This window comes from Sturnira hondurensis, unplaced genomic scaffold, assembly GCF_014824575.4.
Source record: "Sturnira hondurensis isolate 20B ecotype Veracruz unplaced genomic scaffold, ASM1482457v3 Scaffold0010128, whole genome shotgun sequence".
In the NCBI taxonomy this organism is placed as follows: Eukaryota; Metazoa; Chordata; class Mammalia; order Chiroptera; family Phyllostomidae; genus Sturnira; species Sturnira hondurensis.
In genome coordinates, this window is record NW_028082759.1 from 1,291,896 (window position 1) to 1,316,477 (window position 24,582).

Sequence of the window (24,582 nt, forward strand, 5' to 3'; positions counted from 1 at the left end):
AGAAGAGATATTAATTACTGCCAATTATTCATGTTTTTGAAAAATAAATACTTTTGAGCACTTACACAGGGTGGGGAAAATGTAGGTGTACAGTTGTTTGTATGGAAAATAATAATAACAAGAATAAACTGTTTTGTGTACTCACAACTATAAACTGACTTTTGCCATCCTCTGTGTATTAGGGAGTATTCTAGTCCCAGGGGTACAGAACTGAATAAATATGTGCAAATCTCTTCTGCTGTGAAAGAGCTTATATTCTGTTAGAGGTAGATTGATGATAAACAAAGTTAAAATCTAGAGGATGGATATTAGATATTGGATAACCTAATGCAGTATAAGTTGCTTTTTATCTACATCAATGGATTGCTTTAAAATGATTCCGGTTTCAGTGCTAAAAGCAATGAAAACGTTTTCTTGCCACTAGCATGACTAATCTGGAGTAGTGCAAGTGCTAACGGCACGTGTGGGTATAGGAAATCCTCTGCGTGAGTGAGAGCGTGTCTAGAAAAAACGGGAGGAAGGCATCAACGGATCAAACGGCCCATTCACTCTGTGGCAAGTGACAAGTTGATGTACTGATATTTTTTAGTTGCGCATCTAGAGTTAGTGCTTTATATGTAAAACAATTTTTAAAAGTGATCTTAAAAGAAATCTGCCAAACACCATGTTTGGGGGCAAATAGAAATTGATCTCATGGAAGCACGCGCATGTTCATTTTCTTGTCCATACTTCATCTTAGGATCATTTGGAAGGAAATGAAAATGTTTTCTGAAAGTGCCTTCTATGTTAATCTAAGTGTCTGACCTTTTTATAATGCAGTATTTTTTTAGTCCCTTCTCTTTGATTTATCTTCTCTCACGAAACGCTGCCCTTTTTTTCATTTTTATGGTGCCAGCAGAATTATTAAAGAGCCGTCAATTGAACTGTGGCTGTCATTGTCCCTCTTTACAAGGAGAGAATATTAAACAGGATTTATGTCAATTTTGTTGGAAGAGCTCCTTTCTACAGACAAAACACTTGTTGCTTATAATGATAGACTAAAATACTATAATCGAAGACGATAAAACCTACACAAATCCAGCATAAACAGTAGGTGAGGGATATTGACATCTTTTGTATGTGTGAACATTTATTACTTTGTGTTTTATGGCTGAATTTTAACTGCCCTTCTCCCTTCCCCCCACACCCACCGCTCTGAGAAAAGACTGTGTGTGTTTTCATAATACTTTATTTTTTGACAGATCAGTCATGCTTTTAGATAACAGTGTTTTTCCTAAGGAAAGTCACTCATATTTATCTAGCAGTAGAAGGATTAATTTGGCAACACTGTAGAATCTTCAAAAATAAGAGAATTGGCAATTTACTAAAAAGTGTCCAAAACCAGCATAACCCCCAACTTTGCATCATGACCAATATTCCTCATCGAAATCTCTTAGTTTGCCATTGTGTAAAGCAAAAGTTTCTAACAGACTGAGTCAAAAATCACAGCGATTTGCTATTGCTTTTTCACTCTGTCTATTAATAATGTACACCTGATATATTAAAATTTTTCAAATATTACATTGAAATCTTTTTGAAAAGTATTTTGTTACATGGGCTAAGACTGATAATTCAAGCTGGATGTGGTGTAAGAATCACCTAGAAGGAGAAAAAAAACAGTACCTTATTTTTCAGTTATAAAGGAAAGTAGTACTAACTGAAGCAATACATACTAAGAGCACTAAAGAACCAAATCGATTCAAAAATAAAAAGAGGTTCTTGGTTTTATGGAACAACTGCATAGAAATGGCAAAATTGCTAATAAAAATGTAACCGGATTCACAGCTTCATGGGAAGGACATTTAAGTAACTGAAATATTTTTGCTCTTTCATTTGGTCTTATCAAAATCTTCTAGGGAACATTTGTGATCCCAGCTCAGGAGCAAAATTGATCAGTAGTCTCTGTGTCTTTACAAAGTTGCCACGTTAGGGAGGAAAACATTCACAATATTCAACTCCTGGAGCACTTTGACATCTCTGGGCATAAAATGAAAATTTAGAATATGCATGGAAATTTAGCAAATTGCTCATGCATGCACTGGGAAAATTTGGGAAATTAATTCCAAGCTAGTGCTCTCAGAGCCCCAACCCATCAATTCAAAACACAATCCTGCAAATGTGTTTTGAGCATAAAGGTAATATTCTGTTTTAATTGAAGAACAGATTCTTCAGGATAAAGAAAGAAACATCAAAAATTATTAGCATAAATGAACCCTTAACAGAGTTTATAAATTCTACTCTTCTGTAGCATATAAACCTTAAGCAGAAGGTAACTCAAATACTCTTTAGCATTTTCCTTTATATCAACTTCCTTGTTTAGCTGTAACTCTTTACAAATTTACTTTGAAATTATTTTAAAGTTGTGTTCAACACAGAGAGAAAAATAGTAATGGACAAGGTAGAGATCAACAGTAGAAATAGTAACACCAAAATTATAAAGAAAATTTTTATTTTTTTGGTAATAATAGCAACCTATGATACAACAATGCTGTACTAATTTGTCAAATTAACAACACTTTTTAAAAAGGGTTTATTTATTTATTTTTAGAGGGAAAGGGAAGGAGAGAAGGAGAGAAATATCAATATATGGTTGCCTCTCATGAGTCCCCTGCTGAGAACTGTCCTGCAACCCAGACACGTGCCCTGACTGGGAATCGAACCGCGATCATGTGGTTCGCAGGCCCGTGCTCAATCCACTGAGCTATGCCAGCCAGGGCTAACAACACTTTTTAAAACTAATAGTATTTAATTATTTTTCAACTACAGTTTTCTGTCTATTACTCCCATCCCATCCCACCCCCCATGTTCCCCCCTCCCTCCCATCTCCACCCTTCTCAGTTGTTGTCCATGTATCCTTTATATAGGTTCCTCTAAATCCCTCCCTTATTTCCCCTGAAATTCCCTCCCCTCTCCCCTCTGGTCACTGTCAGCCTGTTCTCTATTTCAGTGTCTTTGGTTATATTTTGCTTGCTTGTTTGCTTTGTTGTTTAGCTTCCTGTTAAAGGTGAGATTATATGGTATTTGNGGCCAAAAGGGGGTCTGCACTCTGCTGAAACTGCATGGCTCTCCCTCCTAATGGCTACAGGGGTCTACATCTTTCTAAATAGCCTGGCTCTCTAGCAGGCACTCTCTCTGAGAAGCAGCTCCCAATTCTCCATTCCAGCCTGGTTTCCCCCACTCTGCTAAAGCCACATGGCTCTCAAGCAGCCCTCTCTGAGCCCAAAACTTGGCCACAGCTATTTAACATATCTATGAAACCAGTTAAAGGTTATAGATATGTTAAATGCCATTCCAGAGGTTAGCTACAAAACTGTTGCTATGCAAAACAGCTCTCAATGGCCCTGCTTCATTTATCCCTTCTTCCAACTGACACCTGTGGGGGGGTAAGGTTGAGGACATGTTAATATTTCCTGGACACCTTGAGTTCTGGACCCCANGAAAATTCCATACTGTTTTCCATAATGGTTGTACCAGTCTGCAGTCCCACCAACAGTGGACCAGAGTCCCCTTTTCTCCACACCCTCTCCAACATTTGTTGTGTATTGCTTTGTTTATGATAGCCATTCTCACCGGTGTAAAGTGGTATCTCATTGTGGTTTTAATTTATATCTCTCTGATAGCTAGCGATATTGAGCATCTCTTCATGTGTCTCTGGAGCCTCTGTATGTCCTCCCTCCAGAAGTGGGAAAAAATAAAAAAAAATAAAATGTGTTAAGTGGATAGTATTAATATTTTCTTAATATATTTTAGAAAGCTCTACTGTTTCATTTTAATCATAAATATCTTCATTTGGGACCTAGTAAAAAAAACCAATAGTAGAAGGTTGTTTACCATCCAAATGGGGCTGGCAGGAATGATTCATTAGAAATTTCAGTAGTAAAATATTTATCAGACATAAATGGGATCCTGTCTCTACAAATAATTTTAGTTCACACACCAATTTATCTTATGACATAGGACTCCTCCATCAGAACTTTCTACCTGCTGGCTGTGAATACATCGGAGGTGACGGAGCTATTGCAAGCCATATACATATTGATTGAGACATATCATGAAGTATTTCCACCATTTTCCAGAAAGGTTATGGGTTAAAAAAAAAAGTTCCTTTCTGTCGTTATATAATTTTTTAATGAGCAAAAGTAAAAGTGTAACTTTCATCAACTAGGAGTCCAAGGACGGTTTGTTTGTTTGTTTGTTTTAGTTTTAACTTTATGGGATGTTATGACTAGCTGAGGTTGCAAAGTATTCTGACAAAGAAAGTCTTTGTTGTTTTTCTATGCTCTGCACAAAACTGTACCAGCAGCATAGTCTATATGAACTTGTAAAAGGCTTTTGAGCTATGACATACATGTTGGATTATCTTTCTTTAGGGAACTTCCACAGACTACCTTATTTTTCTTTTGTGGGATGTAAGTACTGTACAGTTTGAAATGAAATTATTCTCGAGTTTTCTCCCTTGACATTTGATAAAAATACTGAACCTAGAGATGTACTAAAAACTTTAAGGCAAAAGCAACAATGAGGACAAACAGAAGATTTTTGACAAATGTCATGAAATCATCAGTTGGCTTGATAAGAACCAGACTGTAGAGAAAGTAGAATCTGAACACTGGCAGAAAGAATTGAATAAAGCTTGCAACCCCATCATTCCCAAGCTGTACCAGAGTTTGGGAAGTGTGCCAAGGGTAGTGCCTAGGGACTTCTGGTGGTGGTCCATCATTGAAGAGGTTGTTCTAGAAAAAACATTGAAAAACACAAATTTGTAGCAAATTCCATGGCATTTTTTAATGTAGAGCTGCTATAGTAAGTGGGTTTTCTTGACATTTGATTATGGAATAGGTGCCGGGGAAAGGAAGGAACATTGCATAAGCATGGTATTATAGGTGAAAAATGCAGTGTCTTAATAGAAAAATATCTAAATTGGAAAGAACCTACATGTATGTTCAATAGGGCTATTGTCCCTTTAAGTATAATTCAGAGAGTATATTTCCAGAGGTTGAGGTAAGAATTTATTAGTTATTAAATTACTAAAATAGAACTAGAGGGTTTTTTAACTAAAATGCATATATTATTATCTTTTCTCCTATTCACATTTAGTGGAAGAAGTTAGGGATTGTAGGGAAAGGGCAAACGTTAAAGAAACTTCTATCAGCAGTTGCCCTGCATTGAGATGGAAGCGACCAAGTCCTGTCAAAGACGGTCGTCTGAAGCCTAATTCAAGTAGGTTGTCAGACAGAACTGATCTCAAATATTTCCACGAAGATATTTCAAAGGAGATATGGAGCATGTAGCCTGAAGAAGATGCCAAAGGCGACAATTTTTTGTTAAAAGCCGCGGAACTTTCCTCCCATCCTTTAGAAAGCTTAGGTCCTGCAGATGCGGACATGCGCACTCTGGCTCTGAGGATCCGGACACGAGCCCACAGAATTCTCATGGTTATTGAGTGTAAAACTCAATGAATTATTCATGAACGGCACTTTAGTTTCTTCTCATCATCGTCTATATTTAGCAAAGCCACACCAATTACCCAACATCTGCATTTCATTCCAATCGAAGGGTTTGTAAAATTTAGCTTCACCAAAAGGATTACTGTAATGTGATTTATTTTCTCTTGGCGACAACGAAAGAGAAGCTATTTAAACAATAATTTCCCACCCCCAAATTTCCAAAGCTTTGAAAAAGAATCTGTCTACCAATTATTTACTCAGGTGGTTATATAAATTTACATGTGTAGCCCTGAGAAGAAAAACATTTGATTTCCTAGTAAGGTACAGACGCATTTTCATACTTGTTTAAAGTGAGTTATACAAAAAGTTAATGCCTTCATGTGATTTCTAATAGTTATCTTAAAGTAGAACCTATTTTTGAATTATTTCATTATGTATATTAGGGAATTTGTAAGCATGACATTAACTTCAATGTATATTTTGTTGTGAATTATGTTTCTGCTTTCTTTACTTTTTTATACTTTCAAGTCCAAAGTTGAGGTCCTATTAGAGAAGTTAATTAATATATTTAAAAAATATAGATTATTCTTGGAATTGCTAAATTGATGTCTCAGGTGAAACCAAGAAGGTTAGGAATTACATTCCATACTTTCATTTTTTAACCATGTTAAAACGAGATGTGTTTCAGACATTAATATATCTAGGTTGCTTCAGATCTCTGTATTATTTATGATAATAGTGTGTTACAGTGTATTTACCCTCAAATTTCAGTGATATGACACAATGTTAATTTATTATACATGGGTTATAACAAGAGGAGATGTCCTGGGTGAAGGAGGCTCTCTTTTTGTTGATTTTGGGACAAAACTTTTCTTATAAGTATGCCTTTAGAGTTCTGTTTTCTACAAATGCCGTAGTAGCACACAAAATAGATCTGTATACCTCTGAAGTTTGTGGGGCAGAATTACTATAAGGGTATTATTTGATCTGTTGTTGGGAAGTAATTAAAGGAACTCAGGAGTACTCATATTTGTTACCAAAGGATGCATGTGCAAAGGAAGAAAAAAGTAATTAAAATTTATGCTGAAACTAAAGCAGAAACCCTAAATGCTTGCAAATGTGCTATTCTTTAACCCATGAAGTACTCTTTATTTAAACTTAAATGTCTAGATAATATATTAATAGGTTCAAAATAAGCTAGATGCTCTCGTTGCACAAATCCTAAGTAATCCAAGATTGAATTTTATCAAAGCACTGTTAGGGAAATAAACAAAAACCAAGCTAACGCACCTTCGAAGAAGAAACACAAAACAAGTACACAAATGTTATTATTTATCTGAAGTCTACAGCGGAGTTCCGGGAGATTAGGTTACCCAGTTGAACTTCCCTTCAATATGGAAGACAGTGGCCAGCTCCCAGGAGAGCATCTTCCAGGATAGTTTAACATAGCCTTGTGATCCCTCGTCTAGGGACTCACTAACCCTTCATTCAGTCTGACAGTTCCACTGAGCAGACTTTGGCCAGTAAGAGAACAGTAAACATGATAAATCACTAGCCATCTTTCTACTCCTTGCAGCAGCGCTAATGGGGGAGTTGGGAAATGCATAGCGTCTAGTGTGTGTTTTATTGCCTCTAAATGCTCAGAGGGCGGGGGAACTGTGAGAAGGGCAAGAGAGACAATGGTACAGTATTTTTTAAAGGAAATTGGCGTGAGATTGTAGGTTAATTGGATTTTACTGCTTTAAAAAGTCCAGTGAGAAACAAAAACTGTAGTAAATTAGCAATGTTTTTAAAAGAGTGAAAATATTGTTGAAAAGAAGCCTGTATAAATCACTCTTCCCCCTACAGTTGTGAAGAGCCAAATTGTTCATTTCCTGTTGCTTGCTTCCTAGATGAGCAATAGAGAACATGTTGAAAATTCTGAAATATGAGGTTGAAAGAGTCCTTGGTAAACTGAAACAGCTGAAAGAAATCATGTAATATGCTCTGGCATGTACTTTATGGTATAGCATAAGATAATCATTAGGAAAAGCAAGGCTCTTGCTTAAATGTGTTTCTATTCTAATTGACTTTTAATATCCAAGCCAAAATGATGTTTAAGGACTTAATTTACAAATTATTGATAGAAAGCATATTTGGTAAAAAAAAATAATGCTGTAGAATTTCTACTTACTCATTCATTCATTCATTCATTCATTTATAGAAGGGATGAGAAGGAGAAAGAGTGGGAGAGAAACACCAATGTGTGGTTGCCTCTCATGTGTCCCCTTCTGGGGACCTGGCCTGCAATTCAGGCATGTGCCCTGACTGGGAATCGAACTGGCAACCCTTCGCTTCACAGGCTCATACTCAATCCACTGAGCTACATCCGCCAGGGCTGAATTTCTACTTCTTAAGAGTATGTATAAGCAAAGTAAATAGGAACCATTCTTAGTGCTTCAAGCAGGGATGGACTTCCCTCTTTTCTTCTTCCCTCCCTCCCTTCTTTCTTTCTTGTTCTCTCTTTCATTTTGTCTTTTCAGTGACATTTACCAAGACCTTAATTTGTGCTAGGATCAGGGAAATATACTAGAGTAAAAATGATGAGTACAGAATAAAAAGTGAAAAGAGATTAGTAGAGAGGGAAGACCACCTGTAAAGTTTTGGAAAAGATTGATCAGTAAAGTACACAAACAGAAAACTAGCTGGCAATGAAAACAAAGTCTGTGGACCTCACATTCTGAAATAAATTCTTGGTATAGTGCAATGGCTTCTCTCCTGCCTACTCTGAATGCCAAGGAGAATATATCCATCCCTATGCTACGATGCTCAGTCCATTCACCCACTATCACTCCCCTTGCCCCCAGCGACTGTACTCCTAAAGGCAAAAACACAAAGAGAAGCAAACCCTTTGTCTCCATCATCTGCTCTTTTACTAATTAAATTAAGAGTCAGATGAGGCGTGTTGCTATGGCATTTTTATTGTTGATCTGTAAAAATGGCAACTTAATGTTTTTCTAATCTTATCTTCCTAACTGTAGCACTTAATTTCTTTAACATTTAGGAAAGTGAAAAAATAAAATGATTCTACTGGGACATAAGATGAGATTAAAGTACATTATCTCCTCACAGAAACATCAGTCATGTCTGGCTGTGGTCCCAGGCCTCAGACTACGCTCACATTGCATAGCCTTGCAAGGACAATACCTTAAGTCCCAAGAAATTACTGTGGACCTCACGTTTGTCATTTAAATGTAAAGGGGTTGATAGGAGTAATCACTGGGCAAAATACACTCTCAATGTTGAACTTACATATAGGATTCTTTAAAGGCATTCCTTCCAACTAGGGTCTCCATTACTGAAGCTCTTTTGTTGTGAGAAAGGTAAAATCTTCTTTTTTCTAAGTAGCCTCCCTTTAGTATGTTGAATCCTGGCCCTAAAGATATACCTTCACCTTCATTACCGGAATCTGTGTGTAATGTCTCCTATGGTAAAAGGGAGAATGCTACTTTATATGATGAAAAATGTGATTGTGTTAAACATCTTGAGAGGCAGAGGTTTCCTGAATTATCAGAGTGGGCCCTGAACACGTTCACAATGTATCCTTATAAGAGAGAGATGGGGAATTCTGGCAAAGACACAAAGAGGGGAAGGTGATGTGAAGATAGAGCAGAGAAGAATGCAGCCACAAGCCAAGGAGTGCCGCCAGCCAACAGGATGGAAGAGGCATGGACCAGATGCACCAGATTATCACCTTGAGCTCCCTGAGACAGTACAGTGAAACTGCTTTTGGACGTTTGACCTCCGTAACTCTGAGAAATTAAACCTCAGTTGATTTTAAGCCAGAAAGTTTTAGATAGCTTGTTATAGTAGATATAGGAAACAAATACATTCCCAATTTATTCTATCTCTGCAAGCATGACCTAACCAAAGGGAAATCAGGAATATGCCAGAAAGTTTTGCCTCGTGGCTCTAGAAAACGCTTTGGTCAAATTTAATTTATATATAGTACCATGTGATTAAAATGACTTCTGATGCTGCCCAACTGCTTTGTTCTTACCTGTGAATGGAGAGTCTCAAAGAGGCTAGAAGTATTTATAGGCCACACAATGTAGGCCTTGGTTTAAGCCGCCCCATTGTCTGTCTCCCACACATCAGAGCTCAAATAGCAGAAGTAGGGAACTGGTCAGTCCGGTCACGTCTCCTAGTGGTTCAGTGGATGTCATGAGGGCAAGACAAAGACTCAGAATTAGGGGAGCTTGAGTACAGGATGGGTCTAATGAAAAGATAGCTATATGGGTTTTTGTTAAAATAGAATTAATGAGTAGTATTAAAGGGGTATAAGTGATGAGAGAATGTGGGTCACAGACTGGTGGTAAACGTGTTCTACGGGAGTCAAACATTTTACAATACAAACGGTGTCAAAGGTGGGACTGCAAAGATGGCTGGAAGTTGGCTCTGTATTGTTCTATTGGCTCTATTCAGAGCCAGATTAGCTCTATAGTGTCCTTATTCTACTTCCTAAAACACAGGAGAACCTCGCTCCAAGCTAGACTTATCTTTTTATTCCCACACTAATTTAGAGATCCTTTTTCAATGATTCTATCCAACTGTTATCTCTGGATTGTGAAATAGTTCATGGGCACATTGTTGGGTACGTTCATGAGTAAATATATGAGCAGTACTTAGAAGGATGCATAGATAATATTTATAAGTTAGAAGATAAAAAGTTATTGCAGGAGCTAGTGGTGGGGTTTTGACAATGCCTAACTCATTTCCTAAAACATGGTGGGTAGCTGTAAGTTGCAATATATTACAAATAAAAATAAGTGTTTTAAAAGACCTCTCTAATAACCTTTGATATGTGTACAAGTTATTGAGATAGCATTTCTGGAAGGATATTTCTTTGTCTAGCAAATCTTACTTTACTCCTGATTTTACCAGACTGCATTGACACATGCCTGGAAGTATATACTTTCAGGAGAGGAATTAAAATCTGGTAGAGAGAAAAATACTGTGAAGTCAAACACTTAGACATTTGAATTTTATTAGTTACATGAACATGAAAAGCTAACGTATGGAGAAAATTTTGTGTTCCTGACCTTTTTTCTCCGTCTATAAATCAGGCTCAAGCAGAGCATAGTAGCTTCTTCTCCCCTCTAATTTTATAACTTTCCTTTTCCTATGAAACGGTAAGAAGGAGGAGGCCAACAACGAAGACTTCCATGAAAGCAACACATGGAGGAAAAGCTGTTTTCCTTTCCTGGATTTTGGATGACCTTTAATGATTGTTTTCTTAAATAAAATGTGACCTTTAATTGTTCAAGGCTTCTGAGAAAGCTTTCAAGTCTGGTTATCGAGCAATAACTAAGATATTTCCATCTGTTTAGAAAAAATAAATCAAAATAATTTTTCAAAATCAAAACATACTTTTATATATAAAATATATTTTTAACAATCAAGCAGTCTTCCCATGTTTTTCAGTAAATGTTACGTTGTTTCATTGTCATTCTCTTTTAGGTAGAATATTTTTCCCTTTTAAGCTGCATGTCTGTCACTGTTATTTTTAAAATGTGAATACATTTTTCCCAAATATAGAATCCCCTTGACCTTTAAGAATCACGCATTTTTGTGAACTCAAATCTTAGTTCATACTTTGCTCAATGCTAACACTATTGAACTGTTTAAGGTTAAAGTGATATCATAGTTAATGGTTGAAAGCTCATTTTATTTATGAACATTAATAATTTAAAAAGTGAAGAATTCTTATTTTAAACATGGGCTGTAGACTTAGTAATCATACTCATATGCTCATATCTGGGGTGAAATATATCTGTCAACACGTTTAGTAGAACCAATTCACGTGTTAGCAAATTGGCCTCTGTGCTGAGTTTCTAAATCAGACTCACATAAATGGTGGTGTATTACTTATTACACCATATTAATTTCAGGTTTAATTTGCCAGATATACTCTCTAGATAACACTTATTTGTGATGGTGAATCTTCCTTTCAAGAATATTTGAAGCAGTTATAATGTCCTTTTTTCACTTGTTAACTTATTTTATATTAGAAATAGTTTCCAAAGATCATTTTATTAATCATGCCTATCAATATGTCTACAAATGGGCTTTTTGGGTGAATCTCAGCTTTTTATAAAATACATAGAGCAAGTGGATTCTTTATTCATACTGCAAAATAAGCTGTGCTAGTTTATTTTATGTATTTAATAATGTTTTCTACTATGAATTAATGTTTACTTTTTATTTTTAGAATATGTCTTTTACTTACAATTGATAACTTATACTGTCTTGTTTCATTGCTCAATTTACTGTCCTACAGAGTCAGATAAAGCAATTAGTGGTCACTATAAATTTAAGTTCTGTATAGAACTTTCTATCTTTCAAATAATTTTGTTGCCCCCAAAGCTAATATACTGCACCTGGCCAATACATCTGTTTTTTCCTAAGGCCCATGACAAAAGAGCAAGGGTGGCCTTGTTTGTTGAAGTGTTTTATGTTGAATAGATAAGAAGTCAAGACTTGGCAGTGTGTCTTAAGGAAGAACTCCTCCACAACTCTGGCAGACCTTAAAAATAAATAACTTCCCAAAGGAATTAAAATGTTAGGTGTACTGAGTAGACAGGAAATACATCAATTTGCCTTTAGCTGAGATAATTCACAGACTATTTCACTTGAATGACATTTTATCCAGATACAATGAAATTATTCCCTTAAAGCAAAGTCATTAAAAATTAGCATAGATGCATAGACAAAGAAGCAAATATCCCTAAAATCTTAAGATTTAGATACTGATGGTTCCCTTCTAAGATAAACATATAATAAATAATGGGCATTTCATTTGGTTTCCATATTTAAGGCCTAAAGTTTATAAAATATGTCAGATCTAAGAACCTGCATGGTTTTGGGAAAATATATAATATGAATTATTTTTATAATTTTTTGACAAGGTTCTTGATATTGTAATAGAGGTATTATTTAATTCTTAGGAATATTTTCATGGACATCATGCCTGTTTAAACACTCTTTAAACACAGGTCTGTATTATCTTTGTCTTTCATTAGTTTTCACCAGACAGGGCTCCCTCCATATCTTTCATCTGCTAGCTTGAGATAGCTGAGTTTTGCAACTTCAGCATTCCTGGCATTCTCTTGCTCCATTAAACATCATCCTTCGCACCATAATGATATATTAGTTTCACTTGGTAACACTAAACCAAGTCCTAAAATTAAAACATATGGCCAATATGCACTGTCTATGCTTCTAATTTTTGTTGCGTGCCTTCAAATAAGCGGTTTTGGTAAAGATTTATAGCCTGATGGAATGCTCAAGACCAAATGATCCATACTGACAAAGCTTAGCATTGTACAAATGGAGAAATTGAGACTGAGGGAGGCGACGGCCTGCCCACCCTGCTTAATGACATGATCACACACGAACTTAAACTGAACTGGAATGAGATTTCTTTCTGCTAACCATTCTGGTACTATCCGTTATGCTCCTTCCAAAATCAATGTAAGTCTTAATACATGAAAGTCATGTTCAAGTTATCTTTTTAAATCGTACATGATTAACTGAACATAAAACCAAGTATCATAATTGATTAAGCAGATATAGCTGAAATTAACATTGTAGTTACTAGAAAAATAAGAGATTGATGCGCTTTCACGCGTGACGGATGCTGGAGAATCCCCCTGAAAGTGGGACCCCCTTTCAGGAAGGAATCCCCCAGAGTGAAAGGTAGATCAGGAGCTTGAGAAGATGGTTCAGGGAGCAAGGAGATGCTTTGGCTCAACTGCCTCCAAACAGGCCCTGTAAAGAAACACTAGCAGTGGTGTAAGTTCATCTTTGTTAGTTTAATTGCACAGGTATTCAAATCATAACAACAGGTATATTGGTATGAAACTACTTAGTGCCTTGAATAGTGGAATATAGTTAATGTGTGTATAATACATTTCATAGCATATATTATATATATTACAAAGATATATACATATATATATATTAAAAATCCTGTTTTGATAAAGTACTTTTTAATATTTAAAAGCCTTAATTTAATAATAATTTCTCCCAAAGTGTCTGAAAAGCAGTTTGTATAATTCTATGCCTTGTTTTGATTACACAAAGTGAAAGAAAATTGCAAAAGAATATTTTATTTATTCCTTTCTGCTCCACCTCTGTAATTTATAAGTTTTGATGTGGTATAAAATAATGTTTAAGGTTTTCCAGTCATTGCTTTAATTACCGTTATAATTTTGTGCCAAGTAATTAATGAGTAATAGGAGCAGGCTATTTCCCCCCTTGTTTTTTGTGAGATAAACTCTGTGGTCAGGCAAGATTTTAAAGTGGCCTTTTGGCAGAATTCACAAAATTGAAATGAAGAAAATGTGTTTGGAATTATAATATGCTTCATGAAAGTCTTTGGAGAGAGACAAGCATGGGTGGCAGGGAGAGAGGGGAAGAGAGAATGATAAACGTTTTTTAATGCCCACTTACATTTATCAAAATGTGAAGTACATGGTTTAAATTTTTTCTATAATGAAGATTTTTACTATATTTCTTAGTCTTTAAGGACACTTTTGTGTACATTTAATTTATTCATGAAAATAAAATGAAGAGCTAAAATAAGCAAATGTTTCTAGTAAATGATCTTTCTGCCTCCTGATATAGACATCACATTACTTTCTACAAACAATTTTAATGAGTACTGATTTACTGGCATAGTTCTAAATAGTCTTATTTTTAAGCCCTTTACCCCTTCTATATAAATTGTGCACAAAAAATAGAGCAATAAAGGAGTTTAATCAAAGTGGAAAAACAAATAAATGTAAATGCAGGTAGCAAAAGAGAACAGGTTTTCCCAAGTTATTTTTTGATCAAAGCCTAATGGATCTATTTTGAAGCACTTCTACACAATAGAAAGAGGATAGCCTATCGCTAAATCTATGAATTTGGTCCTCTAAATGCTGGTGTTGTTGGAAAACTTTAGTTCTTTATGTACTTTTCTCTAAAGTAAACTGCTCCCACTTTCTGGCACATTGGGTACGCCCAGCGAATTAGGTGTCTGAGTTCTGACACTGCTCCTGACAGAGTACCAGGTGGCTCTTTAGACAGTCCCAGACATGTGAGTCCTTTATTGCTGAGCAATTGTTTCCATTTCTGGATCTATCAAAAATACGTCACAACTATAAATTAAAACAAAAATCCATAGGGTGGAATATAATCTATATGCAATTAGAAGAATATGTCTAAGAACTGTATTCTCATTTTATTATAGGGCAGCCTTGATATCCTGATAAGAAATGAAATGGTATCATGGGTATAATCTCTGGGGAGATCAATAGGTTGAAAAGGGGAAAATCGTTTCTGATTCCAATTCATCTTTAAGATTTGGAATGACAGTGGGGAAACATGATGTTAATATAAACTTACTAGTTTTTTAAGTAAATGCTTTGTGTGGTTGTTTTATTTTTTTAACAGTGTGAAAGATCCAGGCGTGGGCCACAAGCAGTGGAGAGGCTCCATGTCGTCCACCTGCAAGCAGTGCCCAGGTGCCTATTCCAGCCCTGTTTGTGCTTCGGATGGTCATACCTACTCCTCACAGGTAAAGGAAATCAGAGTCATTTAGTGTGAATTACCCAGTTCGAATTTGTAAGTAAGTGCTTAAATCTCTTAGTTCTCCAATGTGGTCATCCAAATATTTTTTTCAACTTAAAAAAATGTGAACAATTTCACTGGTTTGAAATATGATTCAATGTATATTTGTTTCTCCTATTAACAATTTTTCAAGCTTGAAATACTGAAGCTGTGAACACTCTGAACCCTCTCAAATATTAAAGCCAACATTATTTTTAGAGAGAGGGGAAGAGAAGGGAAAGAGAGAGAGAGAAACATCAATGTGTGGTTGCATCTCATGAATCCCCAACTGGGGACCTGGCCGGCAACCCAGGTATGTGCCCTGACTGGGAATCGAACTGGTGACCCTTTGGTTCACAGGCCCGTGCTCAATCCACTGAGCTTCACCAGCAAAGCCAAGATTTTTTGAAGTGCTATGGTAGAAGAGGTCAGTACTGTTGCCATACAGATGATAATGTTAGCAATTATTATTCTATCAGTAGAGGTAAGCTACAATCTGTTAGTATCATTACTTCTTTCATCTCATATGTTATTTTCTATATTACTTTCTTTAAGCCTCCAAATATCTTTTTTTAACAAATGAGAAAACTAAGAATTAGAAAGATGTAGCAAACTTTATGTATTTAGCTGACATGGATGGCAAGATTTAAGGTCTTTTCTGACTCAGTGTCTGTTCTCTATATTAATCTGTGTCCTAATCAGCAAAACAAACAAATGAGCAAAATAGAACCAGAGACATAACAATAAAGAACAAATTGACAGTGACCAGAGGGGAGGGAAGAGGCAGGTAATGGGGGAAAGAAGTGGAAGGGTCAAGTCAAGGAACATGTATAAAGGATCCAAGGACAAGGACAGTGGTGGGGAGAGTGTGGATGTAGGAGGTGGGGGTGGGTAGGATAAAGGAGAGGAATGGAGGGAAAATGGGGATAACTGTAACAGAACAACAATAAAAATTTTTAAAATATGTGTCCTTATTTAAATATTTTGGAGTTTTTAAGAACTGTATCTAATAAGACATTGATAACTTGTTTTTGTTTGTTATTGTATGACAAATGAATAAAGGCTCACAACCTCTTACTGAGTCTTTGGGGACAGATACACTTGTGAATTTTGAAAACCTATATTTTAACAAGTTATTGTTACTAAAATATGTTTTGAAAGCACATTTTGTGGTGTTCCGAGTGGAACCTTACACTATAATTAAACATGTTAACATCTCTTTAAGGAACTGTGTGACTATTCACGTTAAATACAATATACGAAGTCTGTAAAATAACCTTACCTCTGTTCCAAAAATCTGTGGGCTATTTGAACATTTTGTTCTGTGGATACCTCTTTATGAATCATACCTTGTCTCAGTGACTATTTCCCTACAGTTTCCACTTGCATTTTACAATTGCTAAGCTTGATTAAGAGCACTACAATGATAAGATAGATTAATTCAGTCAATAAATATATGCTTAGTACTTACTGGAGGCCAAGTGCAGCGTCTCCTTAATTAAGCTGCCATGTGTCTATCTGCTGAAGTGTTAAGATGCATAGAGAGGTGTGGATATTGCTGAGAGAGAAGGGAGTATGTCACTGGTCTTCTCAAGATGACCGGGATCTTGGTGAACCCTAACGTTGCAAGATTAGAAAATTCATGTTGTCTGCACCGGGGAGAATGAATCTATCTCATATTATCACATCATACAGGATGATGATGTGCAAACCATTATACTGCTTTATTCGATTACAGCCAAGGATGCATATTATAATATCCAAACTGGTAAGGAGAACTACATGGGAAGCACATTTGAATACTCATTTTATTTGATAAACATTGATAGTTGAACAAGGTACATCAATAGAGAGATTGGTTTTATTACTGGCCGCCAGCTGAGACAGATGTATGTCTTTCTCAATATTGTAAATGTGTGTGCCGGCGGTACTGATACGTGTGTATCCTGAGGGCCTGGGTCCCTGAGGAGGGTTGGCCTTAGTCTAGCGCCAGCTTGTTTGGGGCTTTCTTCAGGATACTACGAAGAGGTGATCAGTTCTTTCGCAATTTAGTTTCAAAGTACACAAAGTTACAATCACAAGTGATTTCCATCTGTTCAGACCATATGGGAAGCCTTGTTTGTCGATTTTAAGAGAAACGTCATTGGCATGCTCCTCCTACTCAGGACTAAGTGCACCTATCATAAGTAGATTAATTCCCATATATTTCCAGCTCCATGGGATTTCCCTTTTGTTCTCCTTTGTTTTGGGCACCCTGAAGCCCAGATTACAAATCATATGTAAGCCTATTGGTCAGAAGGTTATCAGAAGGTATCCAAATGAAGACTTCAGTCAAACAACTTTCTGTATTTTAGAAACTATACCTCATTACCCAATGTGAACAAGATGGAGTGATTATTTTATCAGAGTTCAAACTCTAAATTTGTCAGCTTGTGTAGAACTCCTAAGCAGAGTGTATAAAAATGTCTACACAAAAAGACAAAGGAGTAGATAAAGAACTATGGACAAGTGGATTCATTTGAAAAAAATATTGGGACCTTTGTGATGTTCACGAGAGGTATTTTTGTAACATTGATTTTTTTTCCTGTTAAGAAAAACAATTGACTTTTTCAAGAAGTTGTCTTAATCTTACTTTTTAAGAGAACCAATCTATTTTGAATTATTTCAAATTGAGCAATGCCAGAAAAATCAAAACGTAAGTCTGTTCAAGGTTATTTGAGAGGTAATCATTCCTGGAATTGACACAGAAGATGAAGGTCTTTGTTTCTTTACTTGAGGCAAAGTCTATTCTGATTGTATTGTCAAGCTTCAGTAAGAACTGGGCATTGTTCCCCGATACATCTGTATTAGACCGTGGATGTATTTGTCACTGACTTCTGTAAATGGTGTACTACATTTGCTGAGCAGAAGTCAATAAATAATATTAATGTTTTAGAACTCAGCAGGGCGTCTGTAATATAAATTCCCTGGGGACAGCACATCGTGTGATTCAGAACCCTTTTCCATCATACTTAGCCATGCAGTGCTTGGCTACTGAACTAAATGATGGTTAATTCCTTCAGAATGAACATTGTTTATAAGAAATGTGTGTGTGTGTGTGTGTGTGTGTGTGTGTTCAGGAGAGATGAATGGAAAGTTTACACTGCAGTTCCCAACTCTGGCTTCAGAAATGGAACTTCGGTTGGTTGTGAGTGGGGCCCTGTGACTTTGAATTGGAAAAGCCCCCGGGTGGTTTTACATGTGTCCATGATTGAGAAGCACCATTGCACCCCTCCAAAGTATTGCTTTTGAAATTTAAATATGAGGGTTTTAAAAACACGAATAAGAATATTAACTTTTGAGAAAATTCCATCTTAAGTTTCAACATTGTACTATTATTTATCTTTCCTTAACTTTTCCCCCATGTTTGAGGCACTCTGTTACTTTCTCTTAATAATAGTTACTGATGCTAATAGCTCTCTGTACATGTTGAAAGATAGAAAATTTCCTACACATCACCATTTTGATGTGGTGCATCTGTTAGCATTTGGTGTTTAACTGTCCTATCTCCCTTCCTTTGAGTACTTTGACCTGAGATAATTTTCTGTTGGAAGATCGACAGAAATAGATGTGCGCTGTTTCTGTGTGAACCGATTTGCAACAAAAGCTAGGTTTCGCTTCAGCTCAGGGGGTGCTACCAGCTTGATCAAGGTGACAACACCGATGTATTATTCAAACCATTGGGACAAGCTCTTATTAAATCACTGAGCATTAAAGGAAATAATATGGGTTAGCTTTCTTATAAAATCTCAGATTTGAACGGAACTCAATAGGACATCTAGGGCAAACTTCTATACCATATGCAAGGCCCTGATAAGACACCATGTTCTATGAGGTAAGTGTCTGTCTTTGAGGGGAGTTCTAATCCTCAGAACAGCTTTCCTCTGCTTATATTGACTTGACTTGAATACCCTATTTCTACCTTCTGTGGCCATACTGATGCACAAAATACATATTCTATTTTCTTCAGTTACTGGGAAAAATGTGAATTTCTAAATTTTTCATTTAAAATGTAACAAGAAGGTGAAATACATTTGCAGAGCAATCTAAAGGACTGAATATTATTTAGCCTTTGTCAAACTGTATTCCTGTTTTTTCATATTCGTTTCACACACACTTATTTAGAGACAAACTTTTTTCACATAGCTCACCTGCATTGAGTCCAGACCATGCAACGTTGTTCCTGGAAACACAGCTGTTTACGATGTCCTAACCTTTGGTTACGTTAAGCCATATTTAATTAAACTGTAGTTATGGTATTATTGTTGAACTCATTTTTAAAGACCGGAAAGTAGAGTGGTGGTAAGGATAAAACCCATCTGACAGAAATGAAGTTTGGAGTTATTTCTTTGCCTAAAGTGTTCAGTATGTTATATGAGCTGTTTCTTCGGAGTTCGGCCAAGGGAGAATTTCCAGTGTAATTTTTTATTTTTCAACCAAAAAATACGAATTCAGGAGAAATTAATGAATATGCTCCTCTTCTGAAAGATATTTTATTTGGGTTAAAAATCATTACCAAATAAATGTGAAATGTGATTTTTTAATTTGAATTTTAAAATTAGAAATAATCACTGAATTACCATAATGTTTAACTATTTTCTAAAAAAATATTGAGCAAAAATAAATTTGAATTATTTTGCTCCCTAATCCTGGATTTATTTTCTCCTCAGGATATTTGGTATGTATGGAATATAACACACAGAGCAACTTAGTGTTTTATAATTTATTCATTCATTACTAGTGTATTGAAATTGCACACAGACAGGTAGAGGAAATAATACCATATAGTGATGCATGCTTTTTGCTTTTCAAAAAGGAAAAGCAAAAATAAGAAAATTATGTTTAAACATAAAAACTATGTGCCATTTCTATATAGGATTCTTATAACAAAGTAACCATAAATGCTAGACTTTTTATGTTCCCAGCTTCAGTCTACATGGGTTGCTGTCAGGAAACTCAGTGGGCAGGGCGATAGAATTTCATGTTAATTCGACCAGAGATTCCAGGTGGCTGAATTAGCATTGACTTTGAGTTCCCCGAACTCCTTTGCGTAGGCTGTCACTCAGAGAATACAGCAGCCAGACCAGCCTGTAGTTACTGTTAGGGGAAGGAAGACAAAACCCTGAATGCTTAATATAGGTACCTACAAATTCTTTTCATCTTGTTGGTTACCCAGGAACTCGCTCAGAGGGTGATGTGGATGGACACTGGACCCACAGTGTCTGTGGTGTTATGGATGACATGAGACAAATTCACAGGAACCTCAGAAATCCTGTGGAGAAAAGGGGATGGCATGGCCACTCTCTTGAGTGAGAGAGGGTCAGCCCAGTCTGGGCTGGCTAGACAGGCTTTTATTGCTTTTCTGGGCACATTACATTGAGGATGGTCCTCATTTACTATGCACAGGTACACTTTAGTTGTTAACCTTTTACAGAAAACAAAGGAGAAGATGTTGCTAATTACATCAAAAAAGAAGGGTATTTGCAAATGTAAGGGGAAAAGTGGTTGAACTGGTTACACTCATCCTTGGGAGATCTAGCATAGATTTCAGGAAGTTACTTTAAAGGTATGTAGTGAACATTTGTTCCCTCAATTCAGGGTGAGGGAGTTTTAGCCAAAAGCAAGCCTCAAAGAGGCCTAGGTACAATGCGGGCCTGATTCCCCACAGGAGAACTGATCCACGGGTGTGGGTCCTGTGAGCCAGACCTCGATTTCCACTGGCCTTCCTGAGTGGGAGCTGGGCTACATTTCCCCCCCCACACTGAACGGTCTCCTCTAAGAGGGTACGTTCCCTCCCTGGAGATGGAGACATTCAGTGACTACACTGTCTTAGTAAGGTCAGGGAGATAGAGTCTGAAATCTTTTTCAGTAGATTTTTGAAGAGACCCTCCCGGTGCTTAGACTATCAGATGCCCCCCGCAACGTTCCCCTAAGGCATTGAATACTTTGCCTATACTTTCATTATTGAGTAGATTCTTTGATAAAAATGTTGGTGTTGTCTCACTACAGATAATCCCCAAAGTCAAACATATGACATCACACAAATTAGTTTCAAAGGACACAGTGATGTGCCCTGAGTCAGCTGATGGAACCGGAATAGCAACGGCACCATCAGAAAAAGTGTCAGGAGAGACTTATAGCTGATATTGGTCCACTGGGGTTGTGGGGCCCCGAGGCAGGGAGAATGCTGCAGCTTTCTGGATGGCTTCCAAATCATATTGATTTAACTGACATAAAGGACCCGGTAGAATGTCCGAAGGAAGAACATGCTTCTTCCAATACCCCGGGAATTCAAGTAGGTGCTGGGACTACACTTTAGTGACGGTGCCCAAAGAGATAGCAGTTTTCCTTGATTATTGTCCAGACTGAGCATTGTAAATCCATCCAGACAGTCCTAAAAAACTTAGGATCCAGGCTCCTAAATTTTGTCTGGAATGTATCAGTCATTTCTGCTGGTGTAATAAGCTTGCAGTCAGTCAGAGTCATTTGAGACAGAGGCTTCTGACTTTCCAACCAACAGGGCATCAGACAAACCTTTAGACACCAGAGAATGTACACACCTACTGGTGGCAAAATGCAAAGAAGTTTTCCACTAAAAAGTTTGACCTGTAACCCTTGGCTCTTCCACAATGAGGAAGGCTCCTCTCTGGCACGTATCAGACAGCAAAGTACAAACATATAGTGCACAGTGCCTGCTGTACATTCAAATGTAGAAGCAATGACATGCATTAAATAGGTCCAGAGAGCTCCACAAGAAAGCTCATGTTGGCTTGCCTTCTGTGGGAGAAATCCTACCTGAATCCTTGCAGTTGAATTCGGTGTCATCTTCCCAACAGAACCAGACACAACAATAACTTGGGTACCTGAATTCAACACAGCCATAATAGAATACATTTGGAATTGGTTACAGATATATCTTTGTGTGTGTGCTTTTCCTAGGATAGTTGTTTATTTACAATATTTAATGAACTGTTAACTTCTGAAAAGTAAACTAGTGTTTGCATCTCCTATCTCAATGCCCATGTCGTTTTTCCTTTTATATTTACCCTTTCTATATAAACTCACTTTTAATGATATGTTTTAACCACCCCACTTGGCAGGGCCCACCTCCTTACTATAGCCAACACTGCAGGAGTCTTCCTTCCCAGATGCGTATAGCTGTAAGAATAGTGCATGTTTTCAAGTACATTTCGATATTTCTTAAGCATAATAAACAAGGCATTTCCTCAAGTGTTAATTTACTAAAACAGCTAATAAGAAATTTTAAGTATGTAAGCTCCATAGACTTTGAAATGTATGCACATGCTATCACACTTCAGTATTTTGATGTTTGTGGGACAATTGTTGATGTTCACTACACTGAGGTCCTTAAAGTCTTTTATCTTGTTACCTAAATGTAACCTTCTGTCCTGAATCTTTCATCCCCTTATATGTTATTTTAAAATGCATCCCATTTTTACTTACTCCTGTTCTTTTTTAAACCATTCACTGCCATTTATATCTGTAAGAATAATTTCTTCTCACTGGCATCCTCATTTTCAGGAGTACTTAATGCCACGTCCTTCTATTTTCATCCATGTCCAAGTTATTTTTAACCTCTCATACTTTTTTGGAAGGATTTATCTGTCAAAGCCTACATTATGTACTAAGAAAAACAATGAAAATATAAAGTCAATAGTAAGTTAAATGATTTTATATATATATATCTTATCAATCATCAAGCAATGTGTCTTTATAGGTTGTATTTTAATTGACTCTATTACTGATGATTGAAACAGCTATGGTCTAAAATAATTTAAGCAAGAATTCTGTCAAAATAACAAAATGCAATGAATGTATAGCAATAAAATGGTAGTAAAATAAGTATACTAAGCCAGTGACCATTAAAATGTTTAAATTTATTTCCACATTTTGAAGTCCAGGGTAATCTGTTTAGAGCAGTGGCCAACAAACAGGAAAATATATACATTTGTGAATGCTGAATTATGCCCAGAAATCACAGAATAAGAGGTATTTTACTACAGCTGATCTTATACCTCAATGGAATAATACAGTAATATGAAAAAGAGTAAGGCCTTACATATGCACATACTCACAGTCTTGGCTAAGGAGAAAGAATGTTACATTCCTGACATTCAGGAAGACTTTGGATTGAATTAAGTTGAAGGCAGAATGTGAGGTTGCAATCTCATGGGCGTCTGTGAACACACGCTGATACTCATCAAAGGGAAACTATTCGAAGTGATTACTGCATCCAGTTCTGAGTCCGCAATCTGTGAGTTGAGTTGTTTTTCCCTGGCATGTTCTATTGCTGTCCTGCAAGACAGTATAAGATCTGTCCCAAATGGGAAGCTTAGGTTGAGTATTTTGATATCAGTTTAATTTGGGAAGAAACATAAAAGTGTAGTTATAATAATCAATGTTTGAAGACTTGGAGATCCTCTGATCCAGAGAACATGCTACATCTAAAGTATTGTGTTCAAAGTTAAGTATATTTTTTTCCTGGCAGTTCTTCTTGGCCAAGTAATCTAGTTGCTAACTGGAGTTATATTTTAACCACTTCATGACCACATAATAAGGACTATAAACTTATTAAAAATTCACAGTGGGTTGACATGTCCTTACTGCCCTTGCCTCATCTCACCTCAGTAAGCTCAATTAGGCCTTCACAATTTCCAATTTCAAGATGCTGACTTGAATTCCTTGCACACCACTGAGCCTTAGAGATTGCTTAAATTAGTGACTCATATTTTCAGGATTCCCTTGGTCGTCTTCTTATTTTGACTTAATAATCTAATAGAGAATGTAGGAGAATAATTCAGCCTCATGTCACATGGATTTTCGCCTACGGTGAGGGCAAAAGTATGTAACATTTTGCGGGGCAAAAGGAAGGTTCCCAAAATAAGCAGGGTATTATTCCTTAATGTAAAGGAGAATGAAACAGAGAAAAACAAAGGCATAGTGTCCACTTTAGCGCATAGTTTGTTACAGATTGTTGCTCGGGTTAAGCCTCTGCTTGTGTATGTAACACTACAGGTATGATGTGTGTGTGTAGACAGCAAATTCTAATGAATGAGGGAATGGTTTCATGGACAAATTGTGGGGGTTTTTGGTAAATTATTTGCTTAATAACATTACAAACAACTAATAATCAACTTTTTAGCAAAAAACTCCCATTTTAATAAATCAACTAATATATTTTTGTTATTCAAGTATTTTTTTGCTTTCTTTTTTTTGAATAAAAATAACACCTGCTAAAAATCACCACGTTGAAAATGTGATTATAGCATAAAACCTTTGAAAGGGAGCTAACATTTCACATTTCAAAATTTTATATTAGCTATAATTAATATCAACTTTTAGCTTTGTCTCTTCATATGCCACTTAAAATTGCTTCTGAACTTTTCAAAAATTATGTCAGGAG

General features: G+C 36.4%; 1 protein-coding gene across 4 annotated transcripts in view; it reads left to right on the forward strand.

The window, feature by feature from the left end:
- SPOCK3 (SPARC (osteonectin), cwcv and kazal like domains proteoglycan 3) overlaps positions 1–24,582 on the forward strand; it is a 300,836-nt gene that overhangs the window by 197,399 nt on the left and 78,855 nt on the right. For all 4 annotated transcript variants that reach the window (XM_037058254.1, XM_037058252.1, XM_037058253.1 and 1 more), the window contains one exon: positions 14,964–15,087. In XM_037058254.1, coding sequence (XP_036914149.1) covers positions 14,964–15,087 — 124 coding nt within the window. The remainder of the gene's footprint in view (positions 1–14,963; positions 15,088–24,582) is intronic.